This window comes from Xiphophorus couchianus, chromosome 23 (genome assembly GCF_001444195.1).
Source record: "Xiphophorus couchianus chromosome 23, X_couchianus-1.0, whole genome shotgun sequence".
NCBI lineage: Eukaryota > Metazoa > Chordata > Actinopteri > Cyprinodontiformes > Poeciliidae > Xiphophorus > Xiphophorus couchianus.
The window spans coordinates 1,907,268-1,924,512 of record NC_040250.1 but is presented as its reverse complement, the minus strand read 5'-3'; the positions used below and the strand labels follow the sequence as shown (position 1 = coordinate 1,924,512).

The following is a 17,245-nucleotide window of genomic DNA, read 5'->3' as shown; positions in this document are numbered from 1 at the left end:
TATTTAATTTTTTAGATCAACATAAGAAAGTAAAAAAAAAATATTTAGGTTAAAATTTTTTATTTGTTTATTATTTCAATCAACCCAAGAAAGTTGAAAAAAATAATTTAAGGGTTTTATTTAATTTTGTCTCATCTTATTGTTTAGATAAATCTGAGAAAGTAAAAAAAATATTTATGTTAAGATTTTTTTTTATATATATATATATTTTTGTGTTGATCAACCATTCAAAGTTAAAAAAATACTTAGATTATTTCATTTTATGATTTAATGCATTTCACCACTAGATGTCTCCCACCTCTCAGTTCTTCCGAACCTAAAAAACAGGGTTTCCATTTCGATCTCTGGTAAGGATGTGTGGCTTAATTTCACACTGAGAAAATTACAAAATCCAACCTTAAATTTGAGCCATGTGCTGCCACCAAAATGCATCTTCAAAACCAGCAGATACAGAGAATAGAAAACAATACCTGCAGCTTTTAAACTCCTTATCTAATAGAAATAACACAACAATGGTGCAGGAATCAGGTGACAAATGATGTGCTGATAAATGAAAGGTTTGCGCCACTGAATCTGTCGCTGATGTTCAGGTGTAGTTTGGCTTCTTGCCTAAAACCACTGATCCACTCTGCCAGGGTAATAAATCATTTCCCAGATTACAGTTTGCACGTTGGTGCCAGACAGAATAACTCCCCTCTCACTTCTTTCATATCCATCCCACTTAAATAATACAGCATGGAAGAAATTCTTGGAAACTTCAAATAGCTTTTTAAGAAAGAAATAGTGAACCAAATCTTTATTTTTTGGTTCAAAAGTTAGGTACATGAGTATCTGGTCTAAAAACAGAAGCACAAATAAAGAGGTTGTTAAAGTGGATTAAGAAAAGCGTGGCTGGCTCACGTGAGAGAAAACCTCATTAACCACATGTTGAAAAGACAGGATGAAACGGGGCAAGCCTCTGTGGAGAGCAGCAGCATGTTGAATAATCAGTGTCTCCTGCTGCTGAGCCTGCGTGACCCCGTCACACCTACCAAATCCTTCTCTAATCCCCCCTCCACCCTAACCCACTGGTCAATCTCGCAGGTCACCTGTACCGAGCCGAGATCCTCAGCCTGGGTGCCGCTGTCTCTTACGGATTTTGACGAGTCCTTCTTTTTATTTTCTTTTTTCTATCATTTTCTGGGAATTCTTCTGGCTTCCAGTGAATCCGGATGTCTTTTTTCCTGATATCTCATCGATGTGAGCGTTTTGGGAGCATAGGGTGACGCCATGCATCGACTGCTCTGTCTGCATGTATTCCTATGCTGTCTCAGTATGGCTCTGTCCTTTTGTCCCTCGCAGTGTACCTGTGTCTTTCATGGACGGGTTGACGGAACAGGAACCAGGTAACGAGAGCTTTATTGAGTATACACAAAAATGCACCTTTCTTTAAATGGAAGATTGTTTACCCCTAAACTATAATACATTTAGAAAATCAAATTTTAATAGAAAATAGTTCTGTTAGGGCAATCAGGGTCCATAACTTTGCATGCAATACTGAATGAAGAGTTCTTAGACACATCCCTACTCGTGTGTTCAGAAAAAATTGGTGCATGATCCAGACTGGATGTAATTGTTGACCTGCTGGGCCTTCGCGTTTTAAAAGCAATTCAAGTACAAAGGCAACCAGAGAGTTTTACAATACAATTTATATGAAATATTCACATTGCAGAGGATTTTCCCCTAAGCCTTCTGACCTGTATTAACTTAATGTTTTCAGCCGACGTGCTCAGGACTAATTTCACTTTGGATAAATTGTGCTCCATTACCAACTTCAGCATCTTTACAAGGTCTCTAGCTTGAGTCTCTGTTCTTTTGTTAGTTTGCACATTTTTTAAGTTAAGTACATAGGCACCCAGAGAGTTTTACAATACAATTTATATGAAATATTCACATTGCATAGGATTTCCCCTAAGTCTTCTGACCTGTATTAACTTAATGTTGTTATGTTCATGGCATCGTGCTAATCCCTTTATAAGTGAGGAAGCCCGGCTTTCAGTCTGATTAGTTGCATTAGTCCTAGACTTTCTAAGAAACATCTGAAGGCAACAGTTCAGTCTGTAAAAAAGCCCCAAAACTGCAGGAAGCTGAGAAATTAGCATTAGCAACAGCTCTTGTGCTAGCATTACGGGCCCTACACATTCTGCTGTGCTACTATGGAAGCTGCTTACTTTTTTTTACTTTCTTCAGATCCAGACAGCTACATGTAATTCCTAAACATTTTCTACAATTACCTTTCAACAGAATTGTTTGGATCAAAGGTTTGTTTGCTCCACCAGCTTCTCACAGTAACTTGCTGCAAAGTTTGGCCCATTTCTCTGTACAGGACGGAGTTTGGCTTGCAAGCTGCCTTACTCACACACACTTTTTCAGCTCTGTCCACTAATTTTCTATGGTATTGAGATCAGGACTTTTTAACTGCTCCAAAGCCTGACTGTTGTCAGTAAGCCACTTTGTAGCTAATTTGGCGGTATGGTTAGGATCATTGGAAGACTCATTCATGCCTAACCTTTAACATCTTCTCTGGTTTCAATGTGTCTGCAGTTCTCAGGCACGCAGGTTTCAACTTTCTCCTCCAAATGTACCAGTGGTTGCAATGAGGAAACACTTTAATTTTAGTTTTATCAGACCACTGAACATGTTTTCAAAATCAGGATCTTTGACTTTGAGTGAACTTAGAAAATGTACTGTGGCTTATTATGTTTTTTTGAAGCAAAGGCCTGTGGAGTGGCTCTGCAGCTCACGTGCTTCAGGACTAATTTCACTTTGGATAAAATTGTGCTCCCTTACCAACTTCAGCATCTTTACAAGGTATCTAGCTTGAGTCTCTGTTCTTGGGTTAGTTTGCAAATTTGACATAAAAACACCTGAACAGTAGCAGATTGTATTATGTCACACATCAAAGCAGTGTGTTTGATGTGTTGCCCTAAAATACAACCACAGGTGTGCCTTCATTTAACTTAAATGTTGAGAATTAACCTATTAGAAGCTTAAAAGGTCATGAACTCTTCATCCGGACTTTTCCATAGTGTTTAATGACGGACTGCCCAAGTTCAGTCTCTTCTCCAACACACCTGAATGAATTAACCACTTCAGAGCTGAATGACTGATTACTGATGAGGGAATTCAGCCTCTTATTCAGATTTGTTGGAGAAGGGATGATTCTAAAAGTTACTAGACAGTAGCCATTGAGGACTCAATGTAAAAGTAATCTTAATGTATGTAAACTTCAGAATTTGAAGTATCTGCATTGAAAGAAAATGTTCATGTGTCATCATTCTGGAATTAACCAAACAGAAATCATTTTTGTAAACTTTACCTAAAGCAGGTAAAGTTTAGTCAGGTTTAATGAGACAAGTGTCTTCTTACAAAGTGAATGTAAGTGTCTGGTTTAGACTGTAGGTCACATGATGTCTTTCTGTTAATGATGGGAGTTATTTATTCTCTGTTTGGGATTAATAAAGTAGATGTCAGACACCATGTGGATGTCTGACATCTTTTCATTCTCTGTGGATGAAAAGATGAAGACCGTCTTTGTAAAGTGAATTGGTCCAAAGGCTCAGTATTCACTGTATTTTTCTCAGTGAAAAGCTAAACTTCTGCATTTGTATATTATCAAGTCAGAGGACTCCAAAGCACTTTATACAACAATTAGTCATTCACCTATACTGCAACTTACCAGACAAAAAATTACTTCATATGATATGTCTTCTAATACAGGTCAACCAATTAATATTTGTCTTTCAGATCTGTTCTCTGTAACGACCCGGACATGTCTGACATCCCCGTCAACGTCCCTGTGGACACCATCAAGCTCCGAGTAGAGAAAACCGCAGTGCGGCGAATCCCAACCGAAGCCTTTTACTATCTGGTGGAGCTGCGATACCTCTGGATTACCTACAATTCCATCACATCAGTGGATACGGGAAGTTTTTACAACCTGAAAGTGCTCCACGAGCTGAGGCTGGATGGGAATATGATTTCCGTTTTTCCTTGGGAGTCCCTCAAGGAGATGCCAAGGCTGAAGACGCTGGATCTCCACAACAACAGACTCACCAGTGTTGCTCCTGAAGCCATCCCCTATCTAGTCAACATCACCTATTTGGATCTTTCCAGCAACAAACTAACTACCCTGCCCTCTGACCTTATGGATATCTGGCCACCTTTTAATGGTGTGCCCATCTCTTCTAATGCCTCTCAAAAAGTCGTGTTAGGTGAGTGGAAGCAGTTCAGTCCAGCTTGGTTTTACAGGATAATAGGGCCAAGACAGGACACTTTTGGGATTGTGGTCCATCACCTCAGGAATTTGAGATGGAGGGGTGGTGAACATCAGGTCACTCTCTAATTAGCTTAGCCTAAGTAGTGCAAAACCTGACATTTGATGTACCTTACCTTATTGTTCTAATTTGTTGCAGAATAATCACCTAAAAAAGGTTTTGAGTGTTATTATAAAACCTGGAAGAAGTGCAACTGTTCCAAATTCAGACACTATGATCTTTGATGAGCCTGTTTAACATGAATCCAGTTTAAAATTATTCATAAAAAGTGTTCAGCTTGGGAATTCATTTAGATTCTGTTGCACTTCTACTGCAGTCACACATAAACAAACACAAACATGTTTTCCACATGAACAGGAGCAGAATTTGGTCATGCATCAAGAAATGAGTCAAGAGCCTTTATAAGGTTTACGGTTGGACAACAGATATTTGATTAGACAATTAAAGAAAATAAGAAGATGAACAGAAAGAAGGGAATGAATAAGACTGATTGAATTCTCTGAACTTTGAATATTAGAAGACCATATTATGCCGATAATATTGGTAAATATAGTCAGGCTCATTGTCTTTTTTCCTCTCTTTCTCACCTGTGCTTCCATCTTTCTGTGACCTTTAACCTTTTGGCTAATTGCAATGTCTGGTGTGAGCATTTGCTTCACTTAGACTCCAATTGGTTAAATATTATATTAGTATGAAACATGAGAAGTTTATCATACATTAATTTATTCGTCAACAATTATTACACTCCAAACAGTCCTTTCCAATATTAATATTGGACACAGTGATATTGTGATGATATTATAGCTGCAATATATTGTGCAGCCTTCATTTCTTTCTCTTTAATCAATAATTTAAAGTAATTTTTTATATTCTGCTTAACTGTGAGGAAATGTGGCGATTTGACTGCAGCTCCTGCAGACTAGCGGCAGCAGATGTGGTGGAACTGCACATCTGCTGAGCTTAACATACAAACTACAACGCTCCTAAGAATATTTGTAAACAGCATCAATGAGAAGCATTGCTGTGATGATGTGCTGAAGGGGGAGTGCTGGAAAGAGTAGCAGCCTCTTAAAGAGACAGAGACCAATTTTAAGGCATCAGACACGGCAAAGCTAGGAATTCACATTTCTTTTAAGTTATTTTTTATATATACAGCATTTTTTTGATTGCTACTTGACTGTGCTAAAAAATACTTCCCCTTTAAGTAATTGATGGTAGTCGTTGATTTGGTTTGCTCTGTCATTGATTAATGTAAGCACAATTTAATCAAGTCAACAAATCTAATTGTATTGCTAAAACATATTGAATAAAAGAAAATCAAATGAATATCAAGAGAACAATGTGGAAGCATAAAATAACAGAAAAACCGTTTACTTGAACAGATCAATCAAGAGGATCTCTGTAACAGTAAATGGTAAACTTTTAGATAACTGATTTGGTTTTGTAGAGCAAGTCAAACATAAAACCCAAACTGTAAACCCTTTCTTGAGCCCAACTAATTGCTGCTACAAATATTTTGTTCTTTAAATACTGGATGTTCTATTTGGGCTAATTCTGTATAAAACATTAGCTTAGACCAGCAGAAGACAATAAATGCCATAAATATGCTAACCAAACTGCAAAAGCAAAGGTGTCTTAAAGATGTAGTGTTTAGTGTTTTGTAGCTAATTTCTATTATCCATATCATTTTTAACATTAACCTGCTGGTATGGATTTAAGCTGATACTGATTTTCTTTGAGAAGCTTAAAAAAAAATCATTTAAAATATTTGATCTATCTTTTCTGCTGTGAGGAGTCATTAAATACATTAAAGAGCAGTCACACGTCACTCTGTGTGTATGCCGTAAAACGAGGCTTTACAATATGAAAGGATTAAATTAATACAGATCATATTGTTGCTGTAACTGGAACCACAATGTTTGTTTTTAACAGAATATAAGCCTTTACCTCAACTCAGCTGCAACCTTCCTGTTCTCCTCTTTAAGTGTGGCTTTTTGTTCCAACCTGAAAAAAACCCAACAAAAAATAAAACAGACAAGCATCAGAATAATGTAAAAAAAAAAAAAAACAGTTCTAACTGACTTGTCTTCTTATATTTCAGTATATTTCAGTGTTTCCTTCGACTCCCACTGAAAAAACGCCTCACCGATACTTTGAGCAGCTACGTTTGAGCCTTTCTCACTCAGAACAACATTTAGTTTTTCACTTTCAGTTTGCGACACGATCAGTCAAACTGAAAATTATACAATTCCAGTGGACGGCCAAGTTGTATCTCTAGTTTCAAGGTATCTTAGATGACTTTTGTTTTAATATTATAATTTGAAATTAATCATTTTTGTATTTTTTAAATCATTTCACTGATAACTCACTGTAAAATACAAACAGCAGAATTTATTAAAGCATAAACTAGAGCATCATTTGGGCCAATCACAGTATTGTCCAAAACTGAAATTTTTGCTTGTTATAATGTTAGCATAGAACCCTACGGGGTCTAAAATGATTTATTGTATAAAGTTTTATTTTGAACTTGTGACACGGATTAGGAAGTGTTTACTGTAAGTGACCTGATGATGTTTATTCTACCAGTAAAGCCAATGGAAACTGTGTTCCCACAAACTGTAGGAAGGCCAGCGGCAGCTTACAGGTGCTTTGCGACTCAAGTCAAATTAATCTGTTGAAAGGCTTAGCGTGCGCTGGAACACGGGTTTGTGTACACCAGGTGTTTACTGTCGTACTTATGGAGGTTCTTTAATTAAATTGTAAAACTAATAAAAACATAATTTTCCAAACTACAATGTTTAATATCTTGTTACTGAATGCAAAGAGATGACACCCAATGCATCTTCTCAAAGTGCTAATTATTTGAGAGTCCCTCACTGGCTTCCACAAGAGTTAAATGTTCAGTATTGGGCATTTTCAACAACAAAATACCACAACAAGTTTTATATAATATAGTAAGTAATTCAAATCTCTCATGTCTTTTCATTCCCAGGCCTTCAGGACAATCCTTGGTTCTGTGACTGTAAAATCTCAAAGCTGATAGAGATTTCCAAAATGGCTGACACCCCAGTGATCTTGATGGATTTATTTTTGACCTGTGCCACGCCAGACAATCTAGCCGGTGTCCTTTTTCAGCGTGCTGAACTTGAGAATTGTGTGAAACCATCAGTGATGACCTCTGCTACCAAGATAACTTCGCCTTTAGGCAGCAATGTCCTCTTGCGATGTGATGCCTCAGGATCTCCGACTCCAGCTCTTTATTGGACCAAGTCCGATGGCTCACCAGTCAACAACACAGGTAAAATAAAATGTCTTTTTTTGAGAAAATATACATTACATTTTTGATTGATAAAAGGTGGGTGGAGGTCTTCAGTAATTCCAAACTTTTAATAACTGTTTTCTTTTTGCTCCACCATTCAGTTCAGGAGTCACCCGGGGAAGGCATTAACTGGTCCATCATGAGCTTGCATGGAATCGAGCATAAAGATGCTGGGAACTATAGCTGCAAAGCAAAGAATGTTGCTGGTGCTGCAATAGCCACTATTTCTTTAACGGTGGCTGGTACCACGAGCACTACTGCTCCCCCAGTACGACCCAGCGTCGGAACTGGACCAACCAGCCAAGGCACAGCGATCACTCCTCCGACTGACATTTCTAAATCACCGCTCACCGCACCAACAGCCCTTCCTGGATCACTGACAACACCTTCTGCTGCCCAAAAGCCACCCAAATCAATCTCTGGCAACAGTTCTCAGAGAAGTTCGTTCAAAGAGACCAAAACCCAGCAAGGAGGTATTGGCAAAAAATTAGCAGCGGATGAGAAAAGTAAGAAAACTGACAGCTCAAGAGGTCTCAAAGACCTGGAGATTGTAGAGCAGACGGCTGACAGTGCAGTGCTGCTCTGGACTGCAGGCGGATTGTTAAATGATGCCCCACTTACTGTTGTGTATTCACCCTATGGGGAGGATGACAGTAAGAGGACGATGGAGACAAAAGCAGGAAGTGGAAAAGTGCTTCTTGACGGACTGTCTCCTGGAATGAGGTACTCAGTTTGCCTTGTAGCAAAAGGTAGCACCACTGGAAAAGATCCTTGCATTGACTTCTACACAGAGGACAGTGGGCAGAACATACTTTTCTTTATCATAAGCAGTATCGCCTGCATTTTGGTTTTGCCTCTAATTGCTCTGCTCATCTACAAAATTATTGCCCTTTACTGCAAAGGAAGCAACACGTCTTTGGATACAAATGAGCTGGAAAAAGAAAGTTATGTCAAATTTGAGACAATCTCAATGAAACAAAGAACTCTGAACTCACACCCAACTGAACTCTGGGCAAGAAGACCGACGAATGAATCTGAGCGTCTGTTGTTGTGCTCCCGGTCAAGCATCGACTCTCAGATGACCTACAAGAGTGACAGCTCTCGCTCGGAGTATCTCTGCTGATGTCAACATACATTGCCAATAATTTAACTCCATGCTGATACGTCTGCCTTTCAATATTCTGAAGAAAATGACTAAGAAATTATACATTTCTTTTTTTTATTAATGGTGTATAAAGAATGATTGTGATGTACTGAGAATTGTTCCTCTTTAACCATTTAGAAAAGTGTGGAATGGATCACAAAAACCCCCTTTATCCTATTTCTGAGCCTTATACTTCATACAGAAATTATGCAGACATCAAGGATTATACCTCTATCAGGTATTAGTGATGTTGTCTTCAATGCCAAAACCATAAGTTTGAAACATATATTGGTGGTCTCAGAGAAGACCCATAATATTCTTCAATACATCATAGTTGCTGTAAGGATCCAGCTAATCGTTGCCTTACTAAACACAAAAGTACAGTACTGTTTGTGTGTTTGTTAGAACACAATATGTGAATCATTTGATGAATGTTGTCACATTATATTTTCACTTGTAAATAAATGTTTCCTTTGAATGTGAGAACTATTATATGACTTACTTGCATGGTATTTCCATAGAAAAGTTTTCTAAAATAATTTTATAAACTCTGAGGAGCATTCAGAGAAAACACATCAAAAACATTTCAGTTACTGTTTTGAAACAATATATTGACTTGAGTTTTATGTTATGATACCCTAATGATACTATGAACTTACTTCATAGTTTAATCAACGAGTAGCCAATGTCACAAGTTTGTTTAATGCTTTTTAAACTGGTAGGTTTAATGAACCCCTGTTCATTTAGTCCATAATATTAAATACAACACAACAACACAACTGAATGAATGAGTTACTAAATAGGAACATTTTCAACAACCAGGTCAAGATTTTTGAAGAAAATAAATAACTGAGTTATAAAAATCTCTAAAGATCTGAAGTAAACTGGAACGACTTCAGATGAAATGATGATTCCACAATATCCTGCAATTTATTCCTCAATTGGTTCTGTTTGTAAGAGGATCCTCCTTTTTACTTATTTTGGTTAAAATCTCACTTTCCTACCTTCTGAAGTTTTTGTTTATGGAGTGAAAAGCTTATCGATTATCAACAGATATCCTCTACCTGCTGATTCAAACTCATGCATAACTCTGACCAAACCGGCGAGTCATTTTGGTGTCTGATTACCAGCATTAACATTTTTATTATCCGTCTGGGGTGAAACGGTGAACAAAGGTCAGTGACCTGCAGACTGGAGACAAGACAACTTTCTCAGGAGCGTAAATCTTCTGCTCCTCTACAAGGTTACCAGTGGTGATGCTGGTTCTAACAATATCCCAGTCATGGAGAGCATGAATAGAGGCCATGGTCCCCGGCCGGTGACAAACAATTTAAGGATAATCTGTTCAACTGAGACAGCGTTCTCTAGAAATGAGTCATTCTGTCAATTCCTGCTGGGAGCCAGATGAACCTCGACAGGAGACAAGCTGACTTTTCATTCACACACCGACCCCAAACAAAGTGCTCACTGTGTTTTTAGCTTGTGTAAAATGTTAAATGCACATTTACTGTATGTTGGTTTCACACACTGAAAAACAAAACATTCATTTTGCTCTGGAGTTAAGTATTCCCACAGCCGTGTAAATAAGGCTCATTTTCCCTATTTTTCCTCAAAAACATCCATCTCTGTCTAACAAGGATCAGGTCTGTGGGTGGGGAAGGAGAGTAATAAGTTGCTGGGACCTTTTTTTCAGATCAGTTTAGAGCAAATCTTGCTACAATGCTGGACTAGATGTGCAAAATCTGCCACTGGAGTGTCAGGAATTTCAAGCTTTGCTTCCAAAAGAGACAGAGTCAGAAGCCTGAAAGTGGGGAGAAAGCTGGACCCCACACACGTTTTCTTTTTCTTCTAAGTGTAAAGCTGCAGAGAGAGTGCTGCTGTTCTCCCTGCAGTCTTCTCAGAGGGGTCCTGCATCCCCCCAGCAGGACATCTGCTAGCAGGTAACGCTCTCTCTTGGTTTCAGCCTCAGACAAGGATGCCAAGAACACAGAAGAAAACTTTGCTCAAGTTTTGGGAATTCTTGTGTGCCAGTGATGACAGTGGAAATGCCTGAGTCAAAGTGAGCAGGTGCAGCAGGAAGAGAACACAGGATTATGCTGGCTGCAATGATTAAAACAGCACTGGTCTTCTTTTTGGTGCAAAGCACTGGAAACTTGGTGCTCGGTGCAGCGTGTTGGGATGAACGCCTTTCAGGAGCGGGAAGAAACAGCAGCTGCACGCGTGAGTTTATCACATAAACCTCTGATTCTGAAGGAACTGCTGGATACATTTTACCTGAAACAGCTCCAGACAAGCTCAAATTATTCTTATTTCTTTCATCATTCTTCAAAAACTAATTTAATAACTGCACAGGAAATGTGGATTTTACTTTAGAATAATGAAGTCCCTTACCTACCTAATGAACAGAAACGCATATATTTGACAAAACAGAATAATTATTCTAGATCTAGCTGAGATATGAAACATTACCCAGATTACACAGAGTATTGTGCAAATGTGAATAAAAAAGTGTTTTTCCCCAAATTCTGATGGCAGCATATAATATTAGGAAACAGATGCTTCTACAAATAATTTGTTTACATAAAGAATAGTATAAAGATAATAGAAAGGGCTGTCACCTTCTAAAACATGATGGAAGATCCAGTAAACTTCACCAAATGTTCAATCAGACAGTCGACTGTCCTGTGGGTGGATTTCAGCCTGAGTTGTTGGCGGAGCCACGTTTACAGATGCTGAAACCCAAATGGCCGACTTCAGCTTACCAGCGCACACTATTTATCACAAACTGTCATACAAAAATGTATGCATTTAAAATAACATTTTTATTCTAAATGCTAGTAATGATTTTGTCAAAAACAAATAATTTCTATTCAGTTTTTTTTCCTCTGAATTCTTACAGGTTTTCATCCATCAGATGATGCTACCACTACCACAGTACAAAAATTATTTAAATTATTTTACTCATCTCAAGAGTAAATGGTGGGAGTTCATTTTTATATATTTTTATGTAATATTAATTGTAAAAACTTTATATATTATGTAGAGACATAATATAGAGACTGAAAGATACTAAAAGTATTTTATTAAAAGTTCAAAATATAAAATCATTTTCAACTCTAACACTTCATCAACTAAACAAGTATGAATGCATGTTTCCTATTTTGGCTGATGAACGTGTGAAATGAATAATGAAAAAAAAAAAAAATCACCACAATATTTTTGTGAACTTAAATCTTCCTTGCTATGCTGTAAAACCTACATATCTTCAGTAAAGTATCACATAATTTCTTAGCTTAGTCAGAAATCCCTTTGTGCATCTTGTGAACTTCTGAACCAGTAATTCATCAAGATGACCCAGTGATCACTGGTCCCAGTGATCACTGGGACCAGACGTTCTAGTAGGTTGTTTGTCTGGTGAAACTCATTGTTGTCCTCATTCCACTGAGTTAGCAGCAGTGTTTATGGATGCACATGACACTGTTACAAAAGAAGACTTTCTGACAGCAGTTATTTAAATAAAGACTGCTTTTTGTCTGGTCTTTTTTTTTATTGAAGTAGATCTGCAGAGTTTTGGACAGGAACTCAGCTCCCTGTTGTTATCCAAAGCAGACATAAAGTGCGACTGCCCTGCGGTTCATTCAAGGTTCAGAGGAAGAGCTGCTGGTTGCTAAGGGATGATGTTTTATCCACAAGCAGCTGAAAAGACATTTTAATAATTTGACAAATTAACAGCAGTGTGACAGGGAGCGACTGTTAAACTGTGATGGGGTGTAGAAACTTCCTATTTGTGGGTGAAAACATGACAAGAAAGCAACGTTAGGCACTTAAGAACTTATTGCCCTGCAAAAAAAGCAGTTTACTCTCATTAGATACTAAAAACACAGATATTTTCATTTAGTACGATGCTTCAACTGGATTATTTTTGTACATCTTAAGACCCTTGGAAAGAATTTTTTTTAAAAGCACCTGCAAAGATTTGTCTCTTTGGTTCCTTTAAGCCTCTCAGCCTTTCCTCCTGTTTGGTCATGGTAAATCAATCCATCGGATGAGCCTGGGTGGGAAGAACCACAGACGGCTTGCTGCTGGAACAGGAAGCTCCATCCTTCTCGACTTTCATTTCAGAGAAGAGAGGCTTTACTGGGCCGACAGGCGCACCGGCATCATCTACAAAGCATCGGTGCAAGGAGCACACAGACAGGTGATTGTGCCAAAATGCTCCAGAGTTCCTACTAATACTTAGAAATCTGGAGCGGATCCTTTGCTTTTGTGAGTGTTTAAGATTTGGTCTACAAGGCCTGAGGTTTGGCAATTTTAGAGGTTTAGTACAAGGTTTATTTCTCTATATGTTCTACATCCAGACTCAGAAATGAACAGCCATCCCCTTCAAAGTCTGGATAATTATCCCTCTGGGGTTGGAGACTTTCAATTATCACTGGAATTATTATATGCTAATATTTGACCACTTTTCTCACCAAACTTGCAGTAATGTTGCAGTCAGATTATTCCAGAAGCTTAATGTAAGCCTGCTTTATCCGTTCCAAAACCAGTTCTAATGTGTCCAGTTGGACAACTGTGACCACGTTTGAAAAATCTGGAGGTCATCCTCTTTCTTTATTAGCCTGTTCACTTTTGTAACGCACCAGCGTCATGCCAGTTTGAAGATTAGAGTTTCCCAAATCATGTACTGTCAGAGGTTTTCGATTAAAGGTGTTTAAATTGATGTTTATTTTGCAGAAACTGTATTCATCTGACAAACACATCTCCGGGCTCACAGTGGACTGGATTGGCAACGGGATATTCTGGACGAGCAGCAGAAAGGGTGAAATCAAGAAAATGGACTTAAATGGAAAAAATGAGAGGACAATTTTAAGACATTTGTCTCAACCAAGCTTTATAAATGTTGATCCCACTCACAGGTAAATGATCCAGTTACAAAGAAATCATTATGCATTTTTTTGTTGGCACAGATTAACAGAAATAATTAGTTAATGTTTTGACTGGGTTCGGATTTCTCCTGTACGATTTGTGTGAAAAATAAAAAATAAAACTGACATACTCATGTGCATAAAGTTAGATGAAAAATATTTCAGAATATATGTGAACAAATTCCAAACTGTTTTCAGGTTTTTGTTTTGGCTGTCTGGTGGATCAGAAATCCAGCGATCTGATCTCTCAGGTCAAATGAAAATGACTGTTTTAAAGCTGGAGGAGCAACTTGAGGCTCTGTCAGTTGATCGAGGAGACAAACGGTTGTTCTGGGTTCAGCTTGGTCTCCAAGGAGAGCGAGCCGTTGCTTCCTGTGATTACAGTGGGAATTCACTGCACATCATGGACCTGCCACTTCAGTAAACAAGCCTTCTACCTGATCACTTATTCATTAAGCTGTCTTTTTAAATCTACAATGATGCTAATTTTTTATAATATCATGTTAACATATTTTTTCAGGTCTCAGTCACTTGGAATATCTGTTTTTCTGGAGAACGTTTATTACGCTGATGCTGCAGCCGGCATTATAAGAAAAATAAACAAATACACTGGAGGACGACCGGTGGATGTTAATGATAAACCGATGGTCAAACCTCCGGTGGACATAAAGGTGGTCCATCCAATCATCCAGCCAATGGCAGATACTTCCTCACTATTTCCAGGTTCCATTTATGTAATCTTCTTTTTTAGTTTCTCCACATTTAAATAAGTAAATAAGCTTCAGTGATAAATGTCTTCTTGTCAAACAGGCTGCAATGACCAAAGTGGAAGCTGTGTGAATGTGTGTTCCCGTTTAGAGGAGCAAGGGGTTTGCCAGTGCTCTGAAGGCTTTGCTCTCAGTAACCATGGGACTCACTGTGAAGGTAACTCAATGTTCAACAACACACTCATAATGGCAGTTGTTACAGGTCTTCAGTTTACATCTGATTTATCTATTCTCAAAGTCAAATGCTCATAAAACCAAAAGACTTTAATGTGTTCAACCAATGTTGAAATGCATTAAGATACCAGTTGGCTTTGTGGAAACATTGGTATGCAAGTCTTTTATAAGATTTCATTTTTATTTTGTATGTGTTGTCTTTGTGGACCATGAGTCAGTGAAAATAAAGCAATCAGTGCATAAAAAAAAATTGCAGATACCCTATGACGTCTTTCTGTGGCATAGATGTGAATGAATGTGCCCACTGGAACCACGGCTGCTCTCTTGGCTGTGAAAACATCCCAGGTTCATATTTCTGCACCTGCCCCAGAGGATACACCCTCCTGCCAGACCGGAAGACATGTCGAGGTACCAAATAAACATACACATTATTTTATATTCAGTTTCATTCAGAACACAAATAAACCACTTGGCTACAGAAAATATGCATGTACATGAAAAAAGATTTGCTCACTCACATTAGCGTGCTTAGTCACACTAAATGTCCAAACTTAAAATTTGAAAGGATGACCTAAGTAATTATAAGGAACAGTCTGCTTTTGAAAAAAAAAAAAGCAACACATAGGTTTCATAGTGGCCTAGTCAAAGTTCAGACTTCTGAAGCTGTGATATGAGCTTAAACAGACTTTTAAAGCTTAGGAAATATCTTAATGTTAGAAAACCTTTCAATGTTGCTGAATTAAAAGAATGAGAAGAATAGACTGAAATTCCCCCGAAGCAGAATAAAAGATTCATTGCCAGTTGTTGCAAACGCTTGGTGACTGTTCATGTTTTACACAATGCTAACATGGTTTGGATAGATTTTGCCTTAATAAATGATGTTATCATTTGATATTAAAAGTAGTTTGATAATCAGAAATATGAAAGTGTGACAAAAAAGCAAACACAAAAATAATCTGCAAAAGGGCAAAGACTTTTTTACAACAATGTCATCACTGGAATGTGATGCATCCATTCACAGGTGACACACTAAAGAAAGATTAAAATGCTGGCATAGCAACCAATGCTGTCTGTGCTGCAAATGGAGCTGAGAATGAACCATGCAAAGTTTTACAAACAAGAGACTGTGTGATGGGCCAGTATTAGCAGATAAAACTGCCTGTGTGCTATATCGGTCCGACTCTACTCCTAATCTCTTCTTCCCTAATCTCGCTGCACAATAGGAGAGGTTCCCAGGCACAATGGGATTAGACGGTGAGGGGACATTTGCAATAAGGAACATATCTTGTCAGCAGCTTTGTCTGTTGAAGGTATTTAGTGGACAACCTTTGCCAAGGTCCAGTGGAGAAGAAACATGTGATCAAGCAACATGTTAGACAATAGAGATGAGAGCAGAGATTACAAGGAGGAAGCATAACAATGTAGCGTCATCATGTTGGTCTTATGCAAAATTCAAACTTTCAAAAAAATACAGGAGTTTGCCACATCCTAAATCTAACCCCCAAAAATGTCAAGAGCATTTGCCACAGAAACACTTTTCAGCAGAAGGAATTTAACTTTCCACATCAGAATCACAACCTGCCTCGACATCTCTCACCCACTTTCACTCGTTCTCTTGTGAGCTAACATTACATCACTCTGTGTGTGTGAGCTTCTCACATTTTCTACTATTTTAATGGGATTAGACCTGATTTCATAAAGGGATTTCACCAGAGCGGGGCCTGAGGAGCTTGACGTCCATCCAGCTCATCTACCACCAGCGAGGCCCTAAAACAGGCTGGAAAGTCTTAAACATGCAACATTTCCTGCATTCATTCACATTTTAAACCTCTGCATAATTATTCCAAACCTGTTCTGATGTTAATTTAAACTGTTTGTTATTAAATTGCTTTTACAGAAATAACACCATGTGGCGGCATCATAAAGTGTGGACATGGTTGCATAGCAACAGAAGATGGGGCCATGTGTGTTTGTCCTGAGGGATCTGTTCTACAGGAGGATGGACACACTTGCACCGGTACTGACAATATGACACCAATCAGGTCCAGTTAAGAAACTTTAGGTCCAGTAACTATGACAACTTACCCAGCAGGAGGTTCCCAAACAGCACCGGCTTCTGGCTGAGGACCTCCTACAGGCAATACAACAAAATAAGTTATAAATCATCAACTTTTAGAAGTTTTTTTGTTTGCTTTTTAACTTTATTTACTATTCCATAATTATTATATTCATTTAGTATAAATGCTACCTCATCCCTTCTGATATTAGTTCCCCGTGAGTATTTAGGCTCCGCAGCAGGGCTGCTGTTGTTTCTTTGGTCGTTTTCATGTCATAAATTTTGTCCGTTTCTTGCCTTCTTCATTAGCCTGAGGAGGAAAACTGCTTGATAAATTTGACTGTGAGCCAGTCAGAAAAATGAACAATTTATTTTAACTTTTATTTTATAATAATGATTGAAATAAAGATTAGATTAAAAAAATATAATCAAAAATGTATGATAAAACAATGTATAAGCTTCAATTTGTTTGTCTGCTTTGTTTCCCTTTTCCATCTTCCCCAATTTATGAGGACTCTCTAGCGCCCCCTGGCAGCCATCACTT

The 17,245-nt window shown here is 38.1% G+C and overlaps 2 protein-coding genes and 1 long non-coding RNA gene across 4 annotated transcripts in view; 2 read left to right on the top strand and 1 right to left on the bottom strand.

The window, feature by feature from the left end:
* The first annotated feature begins 349 nt into the window (after positions 1-349).
* Positions 350-9,268, top strand: lrit3a (info leucine-rich repeat, immunoglobulin-like and transmembrane domains 3a). Its single transcript, XM_028008052.1, has 4 exons — positions 350-1,385; positions 3,787-4,253; positions 7,309-7,614; positions 7,737-9,268. Exons 1-4 carry the CDS (start codon positions 1,270-1,272, stop codon positions 8,756-8,758), a joined length of 1,911 nt encoding a protein of 636 aa, XP_027863853.1. The 5' UTR covers positions 350-1,269; the 3' UTR covers positions 8,759-9,268.
* LOC114138667 (uncharacterized) overlaps positions 5,978-17,245 on the bottom strand; it is a 16,324-nt gene continuing 5,056 nt past the window's right edge. Inside the window, exon 3 of one of the 2 annotated variants that reach the window (XR_003594266.1) lies at positions 5,978-6,320. This is a non-coding gene — a long non-coding RNA (uncharacterized LOC114138667). Of the gene's footprint in view, positions 6,321-16,642; positions 16,777-17,245 lie in introns of those variants that run through there. The other variant, XR_003594265.1, reaches the window with a different exon arrangement.
* Positions 12,776-17,245, top strand: part of egf (epidermal growth factor) — an 18,080-nt gene continuing 13,610 nt past the window's right edge. The window contains exons 1-7 of the mRNA XM_028008051.1: positions 12,776-12,977; positions 13,514-13,695; positions 13,903-14,124; positions 14,225-14,427; positions 14,515-14,628; positions 14,931-15,053; positions 16,543-16,662. Coding sequence (XP_027863852.1) covers positions 12,825-12,977; positions 13,514-13,695; positions 13,903-14,124; positions 14,225-14,427; positions 14,515-14,628; positions 14,931-15,053; positions 16,543-16,662 — 1,117 coding nt within the window. The 5' untranslated portion in view covers positions 12,776-12,824. The remainder of the gene's footprint in view (positions 12,978-13,513; positions 13,696-13,902; positions 14,125-14,224; positions 14,428-14,514; positions 14,629-14,930; positions 15,054-16,542; positions 16,663-17,245) is intronic.

What these genes read in the sequence shown, in the direction of transcription:
- lrit3a (XM_028008052.1), top strand. Translation starts at nt 1,270, where the DNA reads ATGCATCGACTGCTCTGTCTGCATGTATTCCTATGCTGTCTCAGTATG. An exon ending in CTCTCAAAAAGTCGTGTTAG is followed by an intron (nt 4,254 to 7,308) that starts GTGAGTGGAAGC and finishes TTTCATTCCCAG; the next exon opens with GCCTTCAGGACAATCCTTGG. An exon ending in CTCACCAGTCAACAACACAG is followed by an intron (nt 7,615 to 7,736) that starts GTAAAATAAAAT and finishes TCCACCATTCAG; the next exon opens with TTCAGGAGTCACCCGGGGAA.